This window comes from Ranitomeya imitator, chromosome 4 (assembly GCF_032444005.1).
Source record: "Ranitomeya imitator isolate aRanImi1 chromosome 4, aRanImi1.pri, whole genome shotgun sequence".
In the NCBI taxonomy this organism is placed as follows: domain Eukaryota; kingdom Metazoa; phylum Chordata; class Amphibia; order Anura; family Dendrobatidae; genus Ranitomeya; species Ranitomeya imitator.
In genome coordinates, this window is record NC_091285.1 from 367816971 (window position 1) to 367836110 (window position 19140).

A 19140-nucleotide genomic window follows, 5' to 3' on the forward strand; every position below is an offset into this window, starting at 1 on the left:
AAGTCTGTGTCCTTTAATTTATGCCTTCCATGTAAGGGGTATGCTATTCTGTTCCTTAAACACCACCCCATGCTTTTATGGTCACTCCTGTGTTTGATATATCCATCCCTGTTCAATTCCAGATACTAGTAACTACTAACTAACATTTCAGTCTGCCTATTGGGCATAGATATTCACCCCACTATCATTCACAGCACGGTACGTAATCTCACTTATACTGTCTAATAATCTAAATGTGACTGTGCCAAGATTGATTTATTTCTTCGGAACATGTTTCACCTGTTTGTTCATTATGTTGCCACATAATACTTGTATATACCTTATTTTTTCTATTTTCTTTTTATTATTAATTTTGTGACATTATATCTACAGTAACTGATGAAGGTCGTTGTTTGTGACCGAAACGTTTTGCTGTTACTGTACTATCCTTTGGATTAAAAACCGCTTGCATACATGAAAGTTGAGTGCCAGGTTTTTGTTATATTTATTAACCTTCATAAGTCTGACAGCAAAGTCCCTTTTTGGCTAAAAATAATAAGTTAAGTTCCTTATACAGTATTTAAAGTTCAATAATTGCTAATACTATATTTTATGCATGTCTACTTACGGTATATTCTCTATGACTAGTCAATTACAGTACATGATGTCATTACTTCTTTCTAAATTATGTCATTTCTAAAGATCTAAGATCCCTTAAAGAGTGGAGGGTTTTAGGGTTATGGGTTTAATCCAAGCATATGCACCGTTGTTCAGCACAAAACTGGAGGTTAAAGTGATGGCCAGTCTGCAAGCATATGCAAGAAAGTGGAGATCAAAAGTAGAAAAGGACAGCTTTTTTATTTGTGTTTCAGAAAAATGGCACCTTGTTTCTTCTTGGGTTTTGTCTGGTATGGCAGCTGAACTCCACTGAAGTGAATGGGGCTGAGTGGCAATACCACACACAACCCGTGGACAAGTGTGGCATTGTTATTGGGAGAAATTAGCCTTGTTTTTCTAATCTTGTACAATTTGTTTAAATGCCATGTTCTTAAAAATATTCTTAGAATCAATAAGGAATATATTTGATATCATTTTTGATAAGAAGTCGAAAACTGATCAAATGTAATGTAAAAAAAAACAGATAAGTAGCTTAATAAATGCCAGCTAGCTTTTCCTTTGCATCATTTTTAAATTATTATTAGTGATGAGTGAGTGTACTTGTTGCTCGGATTTTCCCGAGCACGCTGGGGTGACCTCCGAGTATTTATGACTGCTCGGAGATTTAATTTTCATCACGGCAGCTGAATGATTTACATCTATTAGCCAGGCTGAGTACATGCAGGGGTTGCCTGGTTGCAAGGGAATCCTCACATGTAATTAAGCTGGCTAGTAGCTGTAAATCATTCAGCTGCCGTGATGAAAACTAAATCTCCGACCAGTCATAAATACTCGGAGGTCACCCCAGCGTGCTCGGGAAAACCCGAGCAACGTGTACACTCACTCATCATCACTAATTATTACTATTATTATTATAGCGCCATTTATTCCATGGCACTTTACATGTGAAAAGGGGTAAGCATAACAAAAAACAAGTACAATAGTCTTGAACAAAACAAGTTGCCGACTGGTACTGGAGGAGAGAGAACCCTGCCCACGAGGGCTCACAGTCTACAAGGCATGGGTGAGGATACAGTAGGTGGTTATACGTAAATATATGCTAATTCATAAGGGCCACCCTATACTATAGTAGGTTTCTGAAGCTAGCAGTCCTCAAATAGTGCAGTATGATGATCTTGGAACATTAATGCACTATAATAGCTAATAGGGTTATTGTAGGGTCACCAACAATCAAATGTTTATTTCTGCTCAATCTCAGATTAAAATATAATCTGATAAATGTTACAAAATATGCATGCATTCTCTGTGAGTTCTAGAACAGATTTTACCATATTAGTACATAATCACTGAAAAAAAAATCCTTAACATTGTAATGCAATATACCGTAGCCTTTTAATGTCAAATCAGATTATCACTGTCTCAAGTCTAAAACTGAGCCGATCCTCCAGCTATAACTATACACACTGAAGCTCCACAGTCAAGCCTATTTCAGAAAGTTCAGTACATTTATTTGATAGGCTGATCTGCAGTACTGGGAGCGACCCTAAACAGTCTGTGGACCTATCCCAATGATAGGTCATCAATATTGAAGTAGTGCACAACTCCTTTAAGAATGAGAGCAAAGAATAACTACAAAGAACATCTGGAGAACATAACACATCACCACAATCAGAGAACAGCCTGTTGATTTCAATTATATTTGGTAATATTTGGTAATGCTTAATTTGTCCTGTAGAGGCGCTGCAGGGAAAGAGAACAAGTGATGATGGATTTTCCGTGAAATTACAGCTAAATACCAGCATTTCTAGCAGCAGAACACTGTGTTGAACAAATCATCAGGATGACCACATAAGCAAAAAGAGGCCCTGAGAGGTCAAACAACTTTAGGCCAGAGCAAGGCTCTCATAGACTTACACTGAAAGCTTGTGAGTGTTACCTCTGACTCTGTCCAGTCAGAAGATGTGGTCACAAGATGGTGGAGCGTGCCCGCCATTGTGCTGGGAAGAGCTGAAGATGTCACCTGGTAAGTATAATATTAGGGTCAGGGACATTACGTTAATGGCACAACTCTAATGCTGAAATAAAAAAAGTTGCTGAAGTGGTGCTTTAATGTCAGTCTGCTGGTGACATAAACATAATGTAAAAATAATTATGAAAAAAATGACCTACTCTCCAATGATCAGTCCAACTTTACATGTAAAAACAATCTTACCCAAGAAAGTTGGTTTACCTGTCATTCGCCCACTTTTTTCATCTATTCACCAATGGATACACTGAATTATCACTAATTGCTAAACATTAACCTTAGGATAGAACGATTTGTCTATGCATTACTGATGAAGGGAAGACAAATATGGCAGTTTTTTCATCTAATGAACACCCCTACCCAAAACTTTGGTGTACGTGTTTAACAGAAGTCTCAATTGCTTATACGGAATATCATCTTTCAAATAGTATAGTACATAGTTACATAAGACTTTTCATCATTTGCAAAAATATACAATAGTACTCCTTATTGCCCTAATAGTAACTGGCCTTTGCTAATTATGGTGTGGAACAAAAATGTTCAACATTGTACTCGGAAAAAAGAGAATTGTTAATGTACAAGACAGGGTCCTGACAGTGACAGACAATCCTGCGGAGATTCACACCTATATGGAGGCTCTCTGTATTAAATATAACGGTTATTTCCACGAGGCGTGAAACCCATTGTGCACTCCAGTCTATTCAGCAACGAAGATGTAGGCGGCTTCCAAGTAATTACCAAAGTACCGTATTTGCTGCACACAGACTTTCATTACTAAAAGGACAGTAAAGATTATAGACTTTTAGAGTTGACATTAGTTTCTACCATGCCTCCTGTGTGCTCAGTTAGCTTTTTTGCTGTATTGTGCTTCTTATGTATGGCAAAATCTAGCTTATAAAATAGAGAAGCCATAGCTGGTATCTGCATTACGATAAAAAAAGGCTACAGAAAACAAACTTCCGACAGGTAACCAGTTGCAGGACCTTAGGTATTCATGGTCACGACCACTAGCAACTAGCTAATTACCTGTCACTATATCAGTGGTCGTAACCATGGACACCTAAGGTCCTGCAATGCCTGCACATGAGGAAAGAGACATAGCGAATCAGAAAAACTATAATATATTTGTAATTGGAGGTATGTGCTAATATTATTATTATTACACCTACTACATATTGGGATAGGATCTTGGAGATGGTAATACTCCTGAATCATTATTGCCTTTGCGTGCTTTTTTTTTGTCTGCTTTTGTGCCTTTTTTTTGTTTGCACCCAATTCCTTATTCTATTTCTGCTTATAAACCTATTTTATCTGACCTCCCTGTTTTTTTTTTTCGCTTCATAGGTGGAGTTGAGAAATTCCATATATTTTTGCCTGATATGTGAATTTGATCGATTAGTTGCAAAATTTGAAGCAATTTAACTACAATTTCCTTCCCTCCCGCTGTATTTTTGAGTACCAAATTTTGGCATCAAAAGATGCAAAACAGTGACTGGAAAAAAGTCAATTTTTGAGCTTGCACCAAATTTATGAACCACTAAAGTGGTTAAAACAAGTAAAAAAAAGACCGAAAACGTACACAGAAATATCATTCTTACATTGCTGTGGATTATATTCATTTTGTGACAGACCTGCTGCGCTTTTCAAGGTAGATTCTCGGTGGAAAAAGATATTGTATGAACATACGCTAAGGCTATGTGCACACGGTGCGGATTTGCCTGCAGATCTGCAGCGGATTAGCCGCTGTGGATTTGCAGCAGTTTTCCATCAGGTTTACAGTACCATGTAAACCTATGGAAAACCAAATCTGCTGTTCCCATGGTGCAGAAAATACCGTATGGAAATGATGAGTTGTATTTTCCGCAGCATGTCAATTCTTTGCGCGGATTCTGCAGCATTTTACACCTGCTCCTCAACAAGAATCTGCAGGTGTAAAACCGCAGGTGAAATCCGCACAAGAAAAGAAGGAAATCCACTGTGGATCCGCAGGTAAAACGTAGTGCGTTTTACCTATGGATTTTTCAAAAACGGTGTGGAAAAATCCGCACACGAATCCGCATCATGGGCACATAGCCTAAGACTACATGAGAGCACGCTGCTTCCTACAAATTGGAGTTTATAGTTAGCTGCTAAGGAGGATCTGGCAAAACTGTAAATGCTCTAAACGAAATCCACACAGGAAATCCAATTAAAAACAACATTTTGCTTAAAAGAACATACAGAACTAAATTCAGATTTTAAGCTGCTTTAACAGACATTACATAATGTAGTGAGATTTATATAAGCAGTTCACCCAATCTATTGCAGTTTGTTCTGGTGTGGTTTCTCCACTCTGAAAACCAGAGGAATATGTTATGTGGGATCTGCAATGCTGAAACATTTAACCCCTTAATGACCGCCGATACACCTTTTAACAGTGAAAGGGTACTTATTCCTCAGGGATGTTTTTTAGCAGTGCTGAGAAATAAGGGTATAGCATCCTCCAGCGTCAGGAAATCTCCAGGGTAGCCGAGACCCTGGAGAACATGATTCAGGTCGGATTTTACCGTCACCAGTGTTGCGACCTCAAAAAAGTCTGATTTCCCATATATTTCTCTCTTCTTTGATATGATCTAGCATACCAGAGGAGAAAGAAATGGGGTCCCCTTAAGCCCTCCCCGCTCCTTACGGTGTCCCTGGACCCTCAGGGTCTGTCCCCAGGCCGTCAGCATCTTCTTCTGGGAAGAAACTGGCGGACGCATGCACAGTGCACCCGCCGACATCTGATGGCCGTAACTCGGCAACAATAGGTGATTTTTCCTATTGGTTCATTTTTAGCACTGTGATACACCCTATTACAGTGATCAAAATAAAAAATATAGTAAATCAAATCCCCCTTTATCACCGCCTTAGTTAAAAAAAATATATATATTTTTTCTATTTTTCCATTAGCGTTAGGGTTGGGGCTATGGTTAGAGCTAGGGTTAGGATTGGGGCTAGGATTGGAACTAGGGTTAGGGTTGGGTTTAGGATTAGGGTGGTGGTTAGAGTTATGGCTGTGGTTATGGTTGGGATTACGGTTAGGGTTGGGATTAGGGTTAGGGGTGTGGGGGTTATGTTTGGGATTAGGGTTAAGGGTGTTTTGGGGTTAGGGTTGGAGTTAGAATTGGGGGGCCATCAGTCAATTTGATTTCAGTCAATTTTGCCTTCCAAAAGTCAAACAGTGCTCCCTCCTTTCTGAGCCCTGCTATGCGCTCAAACAGTGGCTTTCCCCCACATACAGGGTATCAGTGTACTCAGAAGAAATTGCACAACAAATTTTGTGGTCCATTTTCTCATGTTATCCTTGTGAAAACAAAAAAAGTTTGCGTCTAAAGTAATTTTGAGGTGAAAAAAGTAAAATGTTCATTTTTTCCTTTCACATTGCTTTAGTTCTCGTGAAGCATCTGAAAGGTTAACTTCTTGAGTGTGGTTTTGCGCACCTTGAGTGGTGCAGCTTTTAGAATGGTGCCACTTTGGGGTATTTTCCCTGTTTAAAATACAATGAATGTAACAATATCCAAAAGGGAGATACACCCACATACCGGAAAAAGATACACTATCAGTAATTTTTTCACATGTGACTCGACCTATGTAGTTTACCTGATTAAATGTCCATGTGGCCTTTTGCTTGTGGGTGAAACCACACAGCCTATCAAAGATAGAATATCCAAGCACAAGTCAACCATCAGATGCAATAATCTTCTATTTCCCATTCCACAACATTTCATTACCAGAGGCCATCCAATTGCATAGCTGAAATTTCAAGTCATATTCCCCCCCCCCCCCCCCTGCCGAGAAGGTGATCACGTTCATATCATTGAACACAGGGGATCGTTTTGGATCCATGAATTAAATACCTTGGCCCCAAAGGACTATTAGTACAAAAGTCTCGCACTCAACTTAAGTCTTATTGATTCATAGATTTTATTGGTGCAAGGTAGCACTGGAAACGTTTCAGCTCTTGTCGAGCTTTCATCAGTCACGTGCTGTGCCTTAAGAGTGTGTACCGAACATGTCTTAGATTAGGATGCATCGTGCCTGTTGCAGCCAAATGACTGCGGAGAGATAAGACGGTGGTCTTTATGTAGTATACAACACTACAGATTAGAGAAGCTTTTGTATATAGTGCCGGCGGAAAGAGTCAAGGACCTCAAAGGTGGCCAGCATGAGAGCAGGGGCTTATATATATATAGTGTCAGCGGTAAGAGGCAATGACCACAAATGCGGCCAGCATAAGGGCCGGGGCTGCAGGGAGAAGCCGCCTGTGAATGGGTTACGTCCCCTGAGACGCGGAGTCCACGTCACCTTGGAACGCATACACGCAGTTCCGGCATTATAGAATGCACAAACTCCAGCACCTCCATCACTTCCGGTATACCATTTCCAGCGCCTCGGCACTGCATCTACAGTGTGCGATCCCAGGCACCATATAAAAAGCGTTTTTCTGAATATTTTCTCACGCTAGAGTTCATATGAGGTTATGCCAGCAGGGGGCGCAGCACCGCAAGTCTACGATGCTGCATCGCAAGTGTGCATTCCATTCATTCTCCATTTTTTACAGGCAGGGGCAACAGCTGCATTAGCAGGCTCAAGCTTGTAAAATTATTTAACCCCTTCAGATGGATTTACAGCGTGGTACTTGACTGTAACGCCTGAGAGGTATGGGATATTGTTGTTTTTTTATTTTAACTTTGTTTCAGGTGACAAAGGTCTTCAATTGGAGCATATAATAAAGATATTACAACACCATGTGTATTTATTTCATTAAAATACTTTTTTGCAAATGTGTGTGTTTTTTAACCCTTTATTATTATTGGATTAATAATGGATACAGTGGGGCAAAAAAGTATTTAGTCAGTCAGCAATAGTGCAAGTTCCACAACTTAAAAAGATGAGAGGCGTCTGTAATTTACATCATAGGTAGACCTCAACTATGGGAGACAAACTGAGAAAAAAAAATCCAGAAAATCACATTGTCTGTTTTTTTAACATTTTTTTTGCATATTATGGTGGAAAATAAGTATTTGGTCAGAAACAAACAATCAAGATTTCTGGCTCTCACAGACCTGTAACTTCTTCTTTAAGAGTCTCCTCTTTCCTCCACTCATTACCTGTAGTAATGGCACCTGTTTAAACTTGTTATCAGTATAAAAAGACACCTGTGCACACCCTCAAACAGTCTGACTCCAAACTCCACTATGGTGAAGACCAAAGAGCTGTCAAAGGACACCAGAAACAAAATTGTAGCCCTGCACCAGGCTGGGAAGACTGAATCTGCAATAGCCAACCAGCATGGAGTTAAGAAATCAACAGTGGGAGCAATAATTAGAAAATGGAAGACATACAAGACCACTGATAATCTCCCTCGATCTGGGGTTCCACGCAAAATCCCACCCCGTGGGGTCAGAATGATCACAAGAACGGTGAGCAAAAATCCCAGAACCATGCGGGGGGACCTAGTGAATGAACTGCAGAGAGCTGGGACCAATGTAACAAGGCCTACCATAAGTAACACACTACTCCACCATGGACTCAGATCCTGCAGTGCCAGACGTGTTCCACTGCTTAAGCCAGTACATGTCCGGGCCTGTCTGAAGGTTGCTAGAGAGCATTTGGATGATCCAGAGGAGTTTTGGGAGAATGTCCTATGGTCTGATGAAACCAAACTGGAACTGTTTGGTAGAAACACAACTTGTCGTGTTTGGAGGAAAAAGAATACTGAGTTGCATCCATCAAACACCATACCTACTGTAAAGCATGGTGGTGGAAACATCATGCTTTGGGGCTGTTTCTCTGCAAAGGGGCCAGGACGACTGATCCGGGTACATGAAAGAATGAATGGGGCCATGTATCGTGAGATTTTGAGTGCAAACCTCCTTCCATCAGCAAGGGCATTGAGGATGAAACGTGGCTGGGTCTTTCAACATGACAATGATCCAAAGCACACCGCCAGGGCAACGAAGGAGTGGCTTCGTAAGAAGCATTTCAAGGTCCTGGAGTGGCCTAGCCAGTCTCCAGATCTCAACCCTATAGAAAACCTTTGGAGGGAGTTGAAAGTCCGTGTTGCCAAGCGAAAAGCCAAAAACATCACTGCTCTAGAGGAGATCTGCATGGAGGAATGGGCCAACATACCAACAACAGTGTGTGGCAACCTTGTGAAGACTTACAGAAAACGTTTGACCTCTGTCATTACCAACAAAGGATATATTACAAAGTATTGAGATGAAATTTTGTTTCTGACCAAATACTTATTTTCCACCATAATATGCAAATGAAATGTTAAAAAAACAGACAATGTGATTTTCTGGATTTTTTTTCTCAGTTTGTCTCCCATAGTTGAGGTCTACCTATGATGTAAATTACAGACGCCTCTCATCTTTTTAAGTGGTGGAACTTGCACTATTGCTGACTGACTAAATACTTTTTTGCCCCACTGTAGGTGCCTTATTGACACCTCTCCATTATTAACCAGGCTTAATGTCACCTTACAATAGCAAGGCAACATTAACCCTTTATTACCCCATATCCCACCGCTACAGGGGAGTGGGAAGAGAGAAGCTAAGTGCTAGAATAGGCGCATCTTACAGATGTGCCTTTTCAGGGGTGGCTGAGGGCAGATGTTTTTTAGCCGGGGGGGGGAGGGGGAATAACCATGGTCCCTCTCTAGGCTATTAATATCTGCCCTCAGTCACTGGCTTTCCCATTCTGGCGGAGAAAATTGTGCGGGAGCCCACGCCAATCAAAATTTTACACACAGACACTTCTAACATTAGCAGTGAGGAATATGTAAAAAAAAAAAAGGGATATGAAATGGGTTACTGTATGTAAACCATGTATCATATCCTGTCGGGTTTGGGAAGGAGATAGCAAAAGCCGGCAATTGAATTACCGGCTTTTCTGCTATCTAGCTCTGTATTAAACATAAATATATATATGTGTCTCACTGATATATATATATATATATACTGTATATATGTTTTCAGAAATATTTGCGCCCATAGATCCATTCTATGTCCATTTTGCAAGCCGGTGAGAAAATCTCGCCGTACGAATGCCATACGGATGCCACACGGATAATTTTTGGAGAAAAAAATCACATCCTCGCATTGAATACGGATCAATGTTCAGGAGCTTTTCTACGTATTACGGCTGTAAAAAATGGACCGTATTTCCCTACGCTAAGTGTGACGCCGGCCTAAGGGTGAGTGGAAAACATTGGACTGCACTCAAATGACATTCATTCGAGTGCACTCCGATTTCTGCGTACTCACAGAAAGGAGAAGATGGAGAAATCTGATCAGAGTTGGAGCGGAGTCCCATTTACATAATCAATCCGATACTCTCGCATGATAGAATATATACTTGTATGAGCGAGCCCTGCTGTTTGCAGCGGAATGCCTGTGTCTGCCTTTATCTCCTCCCTCCTCCTCTCTATCCCTCTTCATAGAATCTTATGAGTAGCAGCTGTCATCCTCCATCTTGGCAATGGGAAAATATGTCTACAATGAATTCAGCTTTTACCCATGAATTGAAACTGAAAGATCAGTACAGGAAAAGAAAGAAGTAGATTTCTCAGATGAGATATATTAAAAATGTCTCTTCTTTTCATATATATATACTATTGATTTATGAAACACTAATACTAATGTTGGTTACTCTGTAAGGCCGCATGTGCCAAGATATGGCTGTGCTGCTGTTTTCATTCATAATTTAAATATACAACACAGTTATAATACAATTCATTTTCTTTTCTTTAGCACAATCTCGTTTATAAGAAAGTAGAGATAAATCGTAGCATTGCATAATACAGGCAGATAAATATAATATATCTGCAGAGATAAGACTGTACTCATTTGTGTAAAATCCTGCAAATCATCATACGGCGTCTGTGTGAACAGCGTTGTGTGTGAATGCAGCTTCTTCAGAACAAAGGGCTTATGAAGCTCTACTCATGACAGCGAGTTTGTCGGCACTAGATAAATCAATGTCAAATAAGCATATAGTGAGTTTACATGAATCTTCCTTTGGTGTGATAGTAAGTTCATATCGTTTAGACACTACAGCGGAGTCCAGTCCAGGACTATAAAGCCATCCAGTAAGAATGCTAAGCCTGGCGGAGCTATACTGCCTTGGCAGCCAGAGCGATAAAATTGTGTGACCACACGGCTATAAAGTTAATGCAGTCTGAGATGGAAACAGCCCTCTTCCATCACTTCAGTGTGACTATGTCAAGTATTTCATGGCAGAAACAACTAGAAGTGTCAAAGTGATTAACAATGGACCGTAAAAAGAAATAATATCCATTGATACACAGGCAGCTTACTTCGAAATTTTCAACCTGGTGATGTGGTGAAACTTGATCTACTTTGCACTGACTCAATTAAAGACTTCCAGAGAATAAAATGGGGAAATCTAAAAAGCTGTCCTACAATGTGTACCATTATAAGTATAAGGGCTCATTTCCACTTGCGAGTAAAACGGACGAGTGCAATCCGATAAAAAATCGGATTGCACTCGGACCAATGTTATTCAATAGGTGTCTTTTCATTTGCGATTTTTTTCTCAGCCGAAATCGGACTGAGAAAAAAATCGCAGCATGCTGCGATTTGCTGCGAGTCTCGGACGAGACTCGCCAATGCAAGTCAATGGGTGCGATTAAAAAAACGCATGGCATACGGAACATCCGTATTCCATCCGTTTTTTACGGATACCTTACCATTCTGTGTCATAGAACACTGTAAATAGTCCTGTAAATGACTGTATAAAAATAGTTGCAGAGAAAAAAAATGGACTGCATACGGATGTAAAACGGATGGTGCGATTACAAAATCGCATTGAACTCGCATCACAAACGCATGACAAACGCATACTTTTCATCCCTCTTTTCGGTCCAGATTACGGACCGATTTGTCTATCACAAGTGGAAATGAGCCTTAAAGAATATTCCCTTCCACAAGTCCAGACAACTCCCACCTGGCTGGAGAGCCTAATCGGGGGAGAGGGGTAAAAGCTACTACCCGACCACTTTGGAAGATTGTTTTCTTGAGGGGAACAAAGGTTTGGCCATGTTGAAATCCAACATGTCTTAATATCTGAAGGCCGGAGGTTCTTGAGACACTCAATGCACATTAGATAGTACGAGGATAAAGCCAAAATGATCACGAATAATTATGTTTATGATCAGCGTTTGCCTGCTGTATGCAGGTAAAGACTTCCATGCACATTATATTAAAGCCCGAAAGATACATCTCCTGGCTACCCCATACCCATAAAGGTTCAGAAACACTCCCAAGCACATTTGATTTGATCTCCCAACTACACCACACACAGAAACACCCAGCTTGGTTCCTGTGTTCTCTATGGGACTCTTAAGGTACCGTCACACATAGCGACGCTGCAGCGATACCGACAACGATCCGGATCGCTGCAGCGTCGCTGTTTGGTCGCTGGAGAGCTGTCACACAGACAGCTCTCCAGCGACCAACGATCCCGAGGTCCCCGGTAACCAGGGTAAACATCGGGTAACTAAGCGCAGGGCCGCGCTTAGTAACCCGATGTTTACCCTGGTTACCATCCTAAAAAGTAAAAAAACAAACGCTACATACTTACCTTCCGCTGTCTGTCCTCGGCGCTCTGCTTCTCTGGTCTGGCTGTGAGCGCCGGGCAGCCAGAAAGCAGAGCGGTGACGTCACCGCTCTGCTTTCCGGCTGACCGACGCTCACAGCCAGAGCAGGAGGAGAGCAGAGTGCAGCGCTGGAGGACAGACAGCGGAAGGTAAGTATGTAGTGTTTGTTTTTTTACTTTTAGGATGGTAACCAGGGTAAACATCGGGTTACTAAGCGCGGCCCTGCGCTTAGTTACCCGATGTTTACCCTGGTTACCAGCAAAGACATCGCTGAATCGGTGTCACACACGCCGATTCAGCGATGTCTACGGGGAGTCCAGCGACGAAATAAAGTTCTGGACTTTCTTCCCCGACCAGCGATCTCCCAGCAGGGGCCTGATCGCTGCTGCCTGTCACACTGGACGATATCGCTAGCGAGGACGCTGCAACGTCACGGATCGCTAGCGATATCGTCTAGTGTGACAGTACCTTTAGTGCCAAATATTTTAATGCGAGAACAAAAGGATCGGCTCCTGAAACTCAGCAGGCTATATCCTTCTCTTCCCGGGAATTACCTTTTGGGGCAGTGCTGACTTTGGTAACCTTAAAGGGGTTCTGCCACGAACAAAAGTATACTTTAATCTTGGAATAATAATAAACTCCACAATTGGATGTGTTTTAAAAATGTTTTCCTGTCCCGAGATAATCTTATAAATGTGCCCCTATGTAATGGCTGTGTTCGACCATGCAGAAACATGGTCGGATATACCACAGCTACTGGCCAGGGGAGGAAGCAAAAAATATCCAGACATTACAGCATGGGATCATAGCTGATTCTTTCTTTGAGGTAAGCCAAAATCTCAATTTGCAGACTCTGTGTTTAGGGGTACAGCAGCTCGTCAGTACAAAGTGTGAGATCTGGTTTGGCTGGGTGAGAGGCGTCTGACCGGGATCCAAGGGGTAATGTTTCTCCTTGTGGAGAGTGGCATTTCAAGGTTAAATTTGAGGTAAAATATTGTTTAAACACAGGCAGTGAAATGTTTTACTCACAAAAAGAAGCAGCTGTGATCCCATACTGTAATATCTGTATACTCTCTTAGGCTAGGTTCACATCGTGTTAGTGCCATTCGTTACACGGATGCGCTAACGCTGATGCACAAAATCTCTTTTTACTACAATCGCGCTAACACATGCGCTAACACATGGTAAAATTGCATTTGCATGCGTTAGCAATAGAGGTCTATGCACAGCGAACGCATCCGTTCGCTGTGCGTTAGACCTAACGTACCCGAAAATGTGGTAGACCGCGTTCAAGGGTGCATCACTAAGTAACGCTTCATCGCTAATGCATGCTGATTTTGACAAGAATTAGGATGCGTTACGATGATGGAAGTCTATAGGCGTGTTAATGGATATGTTACATAGCGTTAATGCCGCTAAGCAACGGATCCGTTAAACGGATCGCCCAAACGCAATATGAATCTAACCTTATGCACGGGAGCTGTGATATGATCAGACCATGTCCCTTTATGGTCAGTCATGGCCATTACACAGTACACAGCAGGGGCACATTTATAAGCTTATCTCAGCACAGGAACATTATTTTTAAACACGTTCAATTGTATAAGTTATTATAATTTCAAGATCTGTTGATTAAAATATATGTATGTTTGTGGCACAACCCCTTTCAGTCAGTCTTACCATTAGGTAAGATGTGGGCTGGTCGTCATACCCACATCTCTACTCATTTGGGTCACAGCTATAGCAGGATAAGTAATGTATCTAAGGCTACTTTCACACTTTCGTCGTTTGGCATCCGTCGCAATGCGTCGCTTTGGGGAAAAAACGGATCCTGCAAATGTGCCCGCAGGATGCGTTTTTTGCCCATAGACTTGTATTGCCGACAGATTGTGATGTATGGCCATACGTCCCATCCGTCGTGCACTGGATGCGTCGGCACGAAAAAACGTTCAAGGGAACGTTTTTTCGTACGTCGGATCCGCCATTTCCTACCACGCATGCACGGCCGGAACTCCGCCCCCTCCTCCCCAGGACTTTACAATGGGCAGCGGATGTGTTGCCAAATTTTCACAACGTGCGTCGGTACGTCGCGCCGACGCTTAGCGATGGACCCGTACCGACGCAAGTGTGAAAGATGCCTAACAGGTAATATGTTACACTGACACTATTATAAATGGTACTGGAGCTGCTGACGTATGCAGCGCATGGAGAATTGTCTAGTTGGGTGCAATTGTTTTACACTCGTGAAATACATTGCATTTTAGTGCCAATTTTACCCATTGTATTGAGATAGACAGAATGCTAGATAAATTCCAAAGAAGCGTACGTGTTTCTGCTGTCTATAATTCGGTGTAAACAGGGTAATATGCTTTATATAACAATAGTGTGGTTTTGCTGATTACAGCATACAACAATTTGCAGGATCAAATGGAGACGATGGCAAAACATCAGAGCAACACTTACTCTCTGATGTGCTCTAACTGTGCATCCATTTAGAAATATATCCATAAAATGCAACATTTACATTCTGGGAACATATGTGTAAAATATGAGACTATATCTGAGCCAGCTACTGATTTGCTGAATGTGGAATATATTAGCATGTTTATACAATGGCACTCGGAGTGTGAGACAATACACTGGCACTCATTAAATAAGTATCACAGGAATATCATCCAGTCACTGGACAAATCATGCTCAGTTCAATAATATACATATTTATTATAGCAATATTACTGTCGCATCAAGAGTATAGAGTCTCATGTAACGTCATTCTTTTCTTGGGGGTGGATGTCAATGATCACCCAGAACTATAACACAGGGCGCCTTCTTCTAGTAGTTGCGTCCTATGAATCCCCCTCCCATAAAAACCATGGGAAACAGTTACACGCTTTACTAACAAAACAAGAACAGATGTGAATGGTTCCATCAAGTAATGAGGTTATGGTAAAATGAATGGCCAGACATGTGTTACATTTCTTAAGAGGCTGCTTCTTAAGAAATTGAGTGCAACTTGTTCCAGCTATCTGCATATTAAAATTGGCAAATAAATTAGGTGAAATTTCTACATATACAAAAGCAAATAATAGCTACTGATATCAAATACCTCTGAAACTGCATCTCAGATAAAATACCGTACAGAATCGCTACAGTAGACTATCAGCATACACTGTATATTCATTATACAGCTCTGGCAAAAATGAAGAGACCTGAAGAGACCACTGCAAAATGTTCAGTTTGTCTGATTGCCCGGGCATAGTAACTAACTCTGGTTAGTTATAACAAATTATAACGATTATCTGCCATCCCATAGTCCCGTGCCCAAATACCCATCATACATATCCTCTATCCCACAGTCCAGTCCAGTGCCCATATACCAATCATACATATCCTCCATCCCATAGTCCCGTGCCCATATACCCATCATACATATCCTCTATCCCATAGTTCAGTGCCCATATACCCATCATACATATCCTCCATCCCATAGTCCCGTGCCCATATTCCCATCATACATATTCTCCACCCCATAGTCCCTTGAAAATTAACCCATCATACATCCTCCATTCCATAGTTCCGTGCCATATACTCATTATGACATCATCTTCGCAATGGCAACCATTCTGACAAATCATCGCCATTGCAACCTATTTTGACATTGTCACCATGGCAACCATTATGATATAACTGTCACCATTACAACCTATTATTACATCATTTTCACTATGGCAACCATTATGACATACCCATCACCATTGCAACCTATTATGACACCATTGTCGCCATGGCAACCATTATGACATCATCTTTGTCATGGCAACCTTTATGATATCATCGTCACCACGGCAACCATTATGACATCACTGTTGATACACACACATATACACTCATTTTTATATAGAGAGATTTTTGAGTAAAATGTAAATAGTTCTTTAGTTTCTAAACTTCTAACAGCATATCTCCGAATTTCCAAGCAATAAATTTAGGTTTTTTTTTCTGAAAAGGAGAAATGGTCAAAATAAAAAAAAAACTGTGCTTCCAGACCTCAAATAATGCAAAGAAAACAAGTTCATAATCATTTAGAAACAATAATACTAATGTTTTAGCTCAGGAAGAGTTCAGAAATCAATATTTTGTTGAATAACCATGATTTTGAATCACAGCTTTCATGTATCTTGGCATGCTTTCCACCAGTCTTTCACACTGCTTCTGGCGCAAAAATGTAAGCAGTTCTTCTATGTTTGATGGCTTGTGACTATCCATCATCCTCTTATTTACATTCCAGAGGTTTTCAATGGGGTTCAGGTTTGGAGATTGAGCTGCCCATGACAGGGTTTTGATGTGGTGGTCTCTTAATTTTTGCCAGAGGTGTATATGAAGATTGTTTCTGAAACTTCATTTACCTTGACATTGAAAGCCAGCAGTGTCAGCTACCAAAGGAGCGCCTTACATCAACTGACCACATACTCTTGGTGCTGTCCAGCAGACCAAGGGAAAGTTCTGCAGCAAGGCAACAGCTGAATCTGAGTACGAGTGGAGCACACTTTCGATTCTGAGCTCTGTACTGCTGTACCTATTGCTTGCTCATCTAACCAAATCAGAAGAGAAGACAGAAACAATATTGCCCTAGGTAATGCTCATTTTTGTCTTGTCTCTTGACTGCACGCATAGTTGGGCTGACCCAAAAGAACTTGACCCAAGTGGTCCAGTAGAGTCTATAGAGCATGCACCTGTTCTGTATACGTGGTTGGTGGGGTCCTGGTAATCCTGTCAGACTCTGTATGAATTGCATTGTATCTATAATTACATTTCTGTTATTCCGCTTACCTGTCCCAAGAAACAAGACATGATACTTCCCATCCGCTGCATTTACTCTATCCACCACTATTTTTGTATACTTGTAATCCGTGCCTGTTCTTATTAAAAGTGGTCTCCTGTGCGCTGGATAAATTGAGTTGAACATAAGTGGATGGTTTCTTATGAAGGTAACAACATCATCTGGGAATTCCTTAGTTGTATGCACATTTGGAGTAAAAGCACCCCCTGGGCACTGAAAGAAACAGAATACATGATATTAGTACATATTCTCTCAATAAGATATCTAGAACAGGGAACAAGGAAACAAATACGTTACCAATTCATAAAATAAGCTATAGGGGCTATAATCAAGGTACCAGTTTATGCAAAGCTAGAAACTTGGGGAAAAACCTTTACACATATGGAAAAAGATGATCAGATTGAAAATAAAGAGGATTACAATAAAATTGGCTTTTGCATTAGTTTCTATCATTCACCTAATAATGTTAAACAACATAAGACTTTGGGTCAAGCCAGAAAGACATGAGTCTGTGCTGTATGTAGACACTGCAACATTAAGACATAACATTACATAAAAAAAGGATAGTGACACTTTTAATCAATTTAAGAAAAGGTCTAGTTTGGTCTTAAAGGGGTTCATCCTTGTCATGTGTCAGGACAGAGTGCAGTATGAAAAAACACAGCTCCCAAGACCTGTCCCAACTGAGAGAAAAAGTCTACTGTAAGCACACATACTGTACCTCTGTGAGTCGAGGACAAAAGCTGTCAGAGGAGAGGAAATAAATCTGACTAAGCACAAAGGATCTTTTCTCCAGCCTCAGTCCTCTGCGCATCCAGCAGAAAAAAAGCAATGTATTTCTTCTTCTGTCACAGCCCTTCTCTTGCGGGTCCAGTATGTGTGCTTATGATCTTGCTCCTCTCTCAGTTGAGACACAGGTCTCGGAAGCAATGTTTTTACAAAAGGATGCCGTATGAATTACGTGATGGTGCCATTTTATTACTTTCTTGGAGAACCCCTTAATGTCCACACATCTTTTTTTTCCATTGTTAAATTCCAGGAGCCATAATTTTTTTTATTTTTGAAGCAGCTATATAAGGGCTTGCTATTTTCAGGATGAGTTACTACCATTTTGGGGTAAATGAAACCTATTATCTAACTCTTTATGGGAAATAATATATAAAAAACAGCAATTCTACCTTATTTTTAATTGCTCTATAATAGTTCTTCTGGCACAATCTATGATAGATCAAAAGGCCATTGTTAGGCACATAGCAAACATCGGCTCCTTGCAATGACAATGTAAGGAGCTTTATGCAGTAACAGAGCTTGTGATCCTTCCCTGTCAACTCCCTACATGCTGCATCACTATGGACCACAGAATCTAGGGGATTATTTGAGCTGCAGCACAGTGATGACAGTACTCACATCCCCATGTTGTGTCTGTGCTAACAGAAGGGGATCAGCATGGTCAGACACAGTGAGAGAAGGTGCACTACTTTTTCATTTTCTAATTGAAACTGACTTTGGTTAAAAAAAAGTCCCCTTTCAATAACATGGCAAATATTTGCTTGATTTCATTTTCTACACTTTCAAAATCATACCAGTGGTCCGAAGTGCAAACTGCAATGGTAAAACTTCTTTTAAAACAAATGTAAACCACAAGTTTGTAAGCCAGCATTTTAATGCTTCTGTGGATGTAGCCAAGGGAATGAATATCTGCTGTGTGAGATGAATGTTTACAATGATATGCTGGAGTTGTCTCACTTAGGCTATGTGCACACGTCAGGATTTTCTGCAGAATTTTCCTCAACAAAACCGGACTTTTTCTGCAGGAAATCCGCATGCGTTTTTTTCCGGAGCTTTCCCAATGCAATAAATAGCTGTAAAAACACGAAAAATCAACAAAATTAATGAACATGCTGCGTTTTTTTCTGCAATGCCTTTTTTTTTTTTTGCGGAAAAAAACGCAACATATGCACAAAAATTGCGGAATGCATTATAAATGATGGGATAATAATATTTATTTTTATATAGCGCTAACATATTCCGCAG

General features: G+C 40.8%; 1 protein-coding gene across 1 annotated transcript in view; it reads right to left on the reverse strand.

The window, feature by feature from the left end:
* SEMA3C (semaphorin 3C) overlaps nucleotides 1-19140 on the reverse strand; it is a 229319-nt gene that overhangs the window by 63153 nt on the left and 147026 nt on the right. Inside the window, exon 12 of the mRNA XM_069765149.1 lies at nucleotides 17097-17319. Within this exon, the coding sequence (XP_069621250.1) occupies nucleotides 17097-17319 (223 nt within the window). The remainder of the gene's footprint in view (nucleotides 1-17096; nucleotides 17320-19140) is intronic.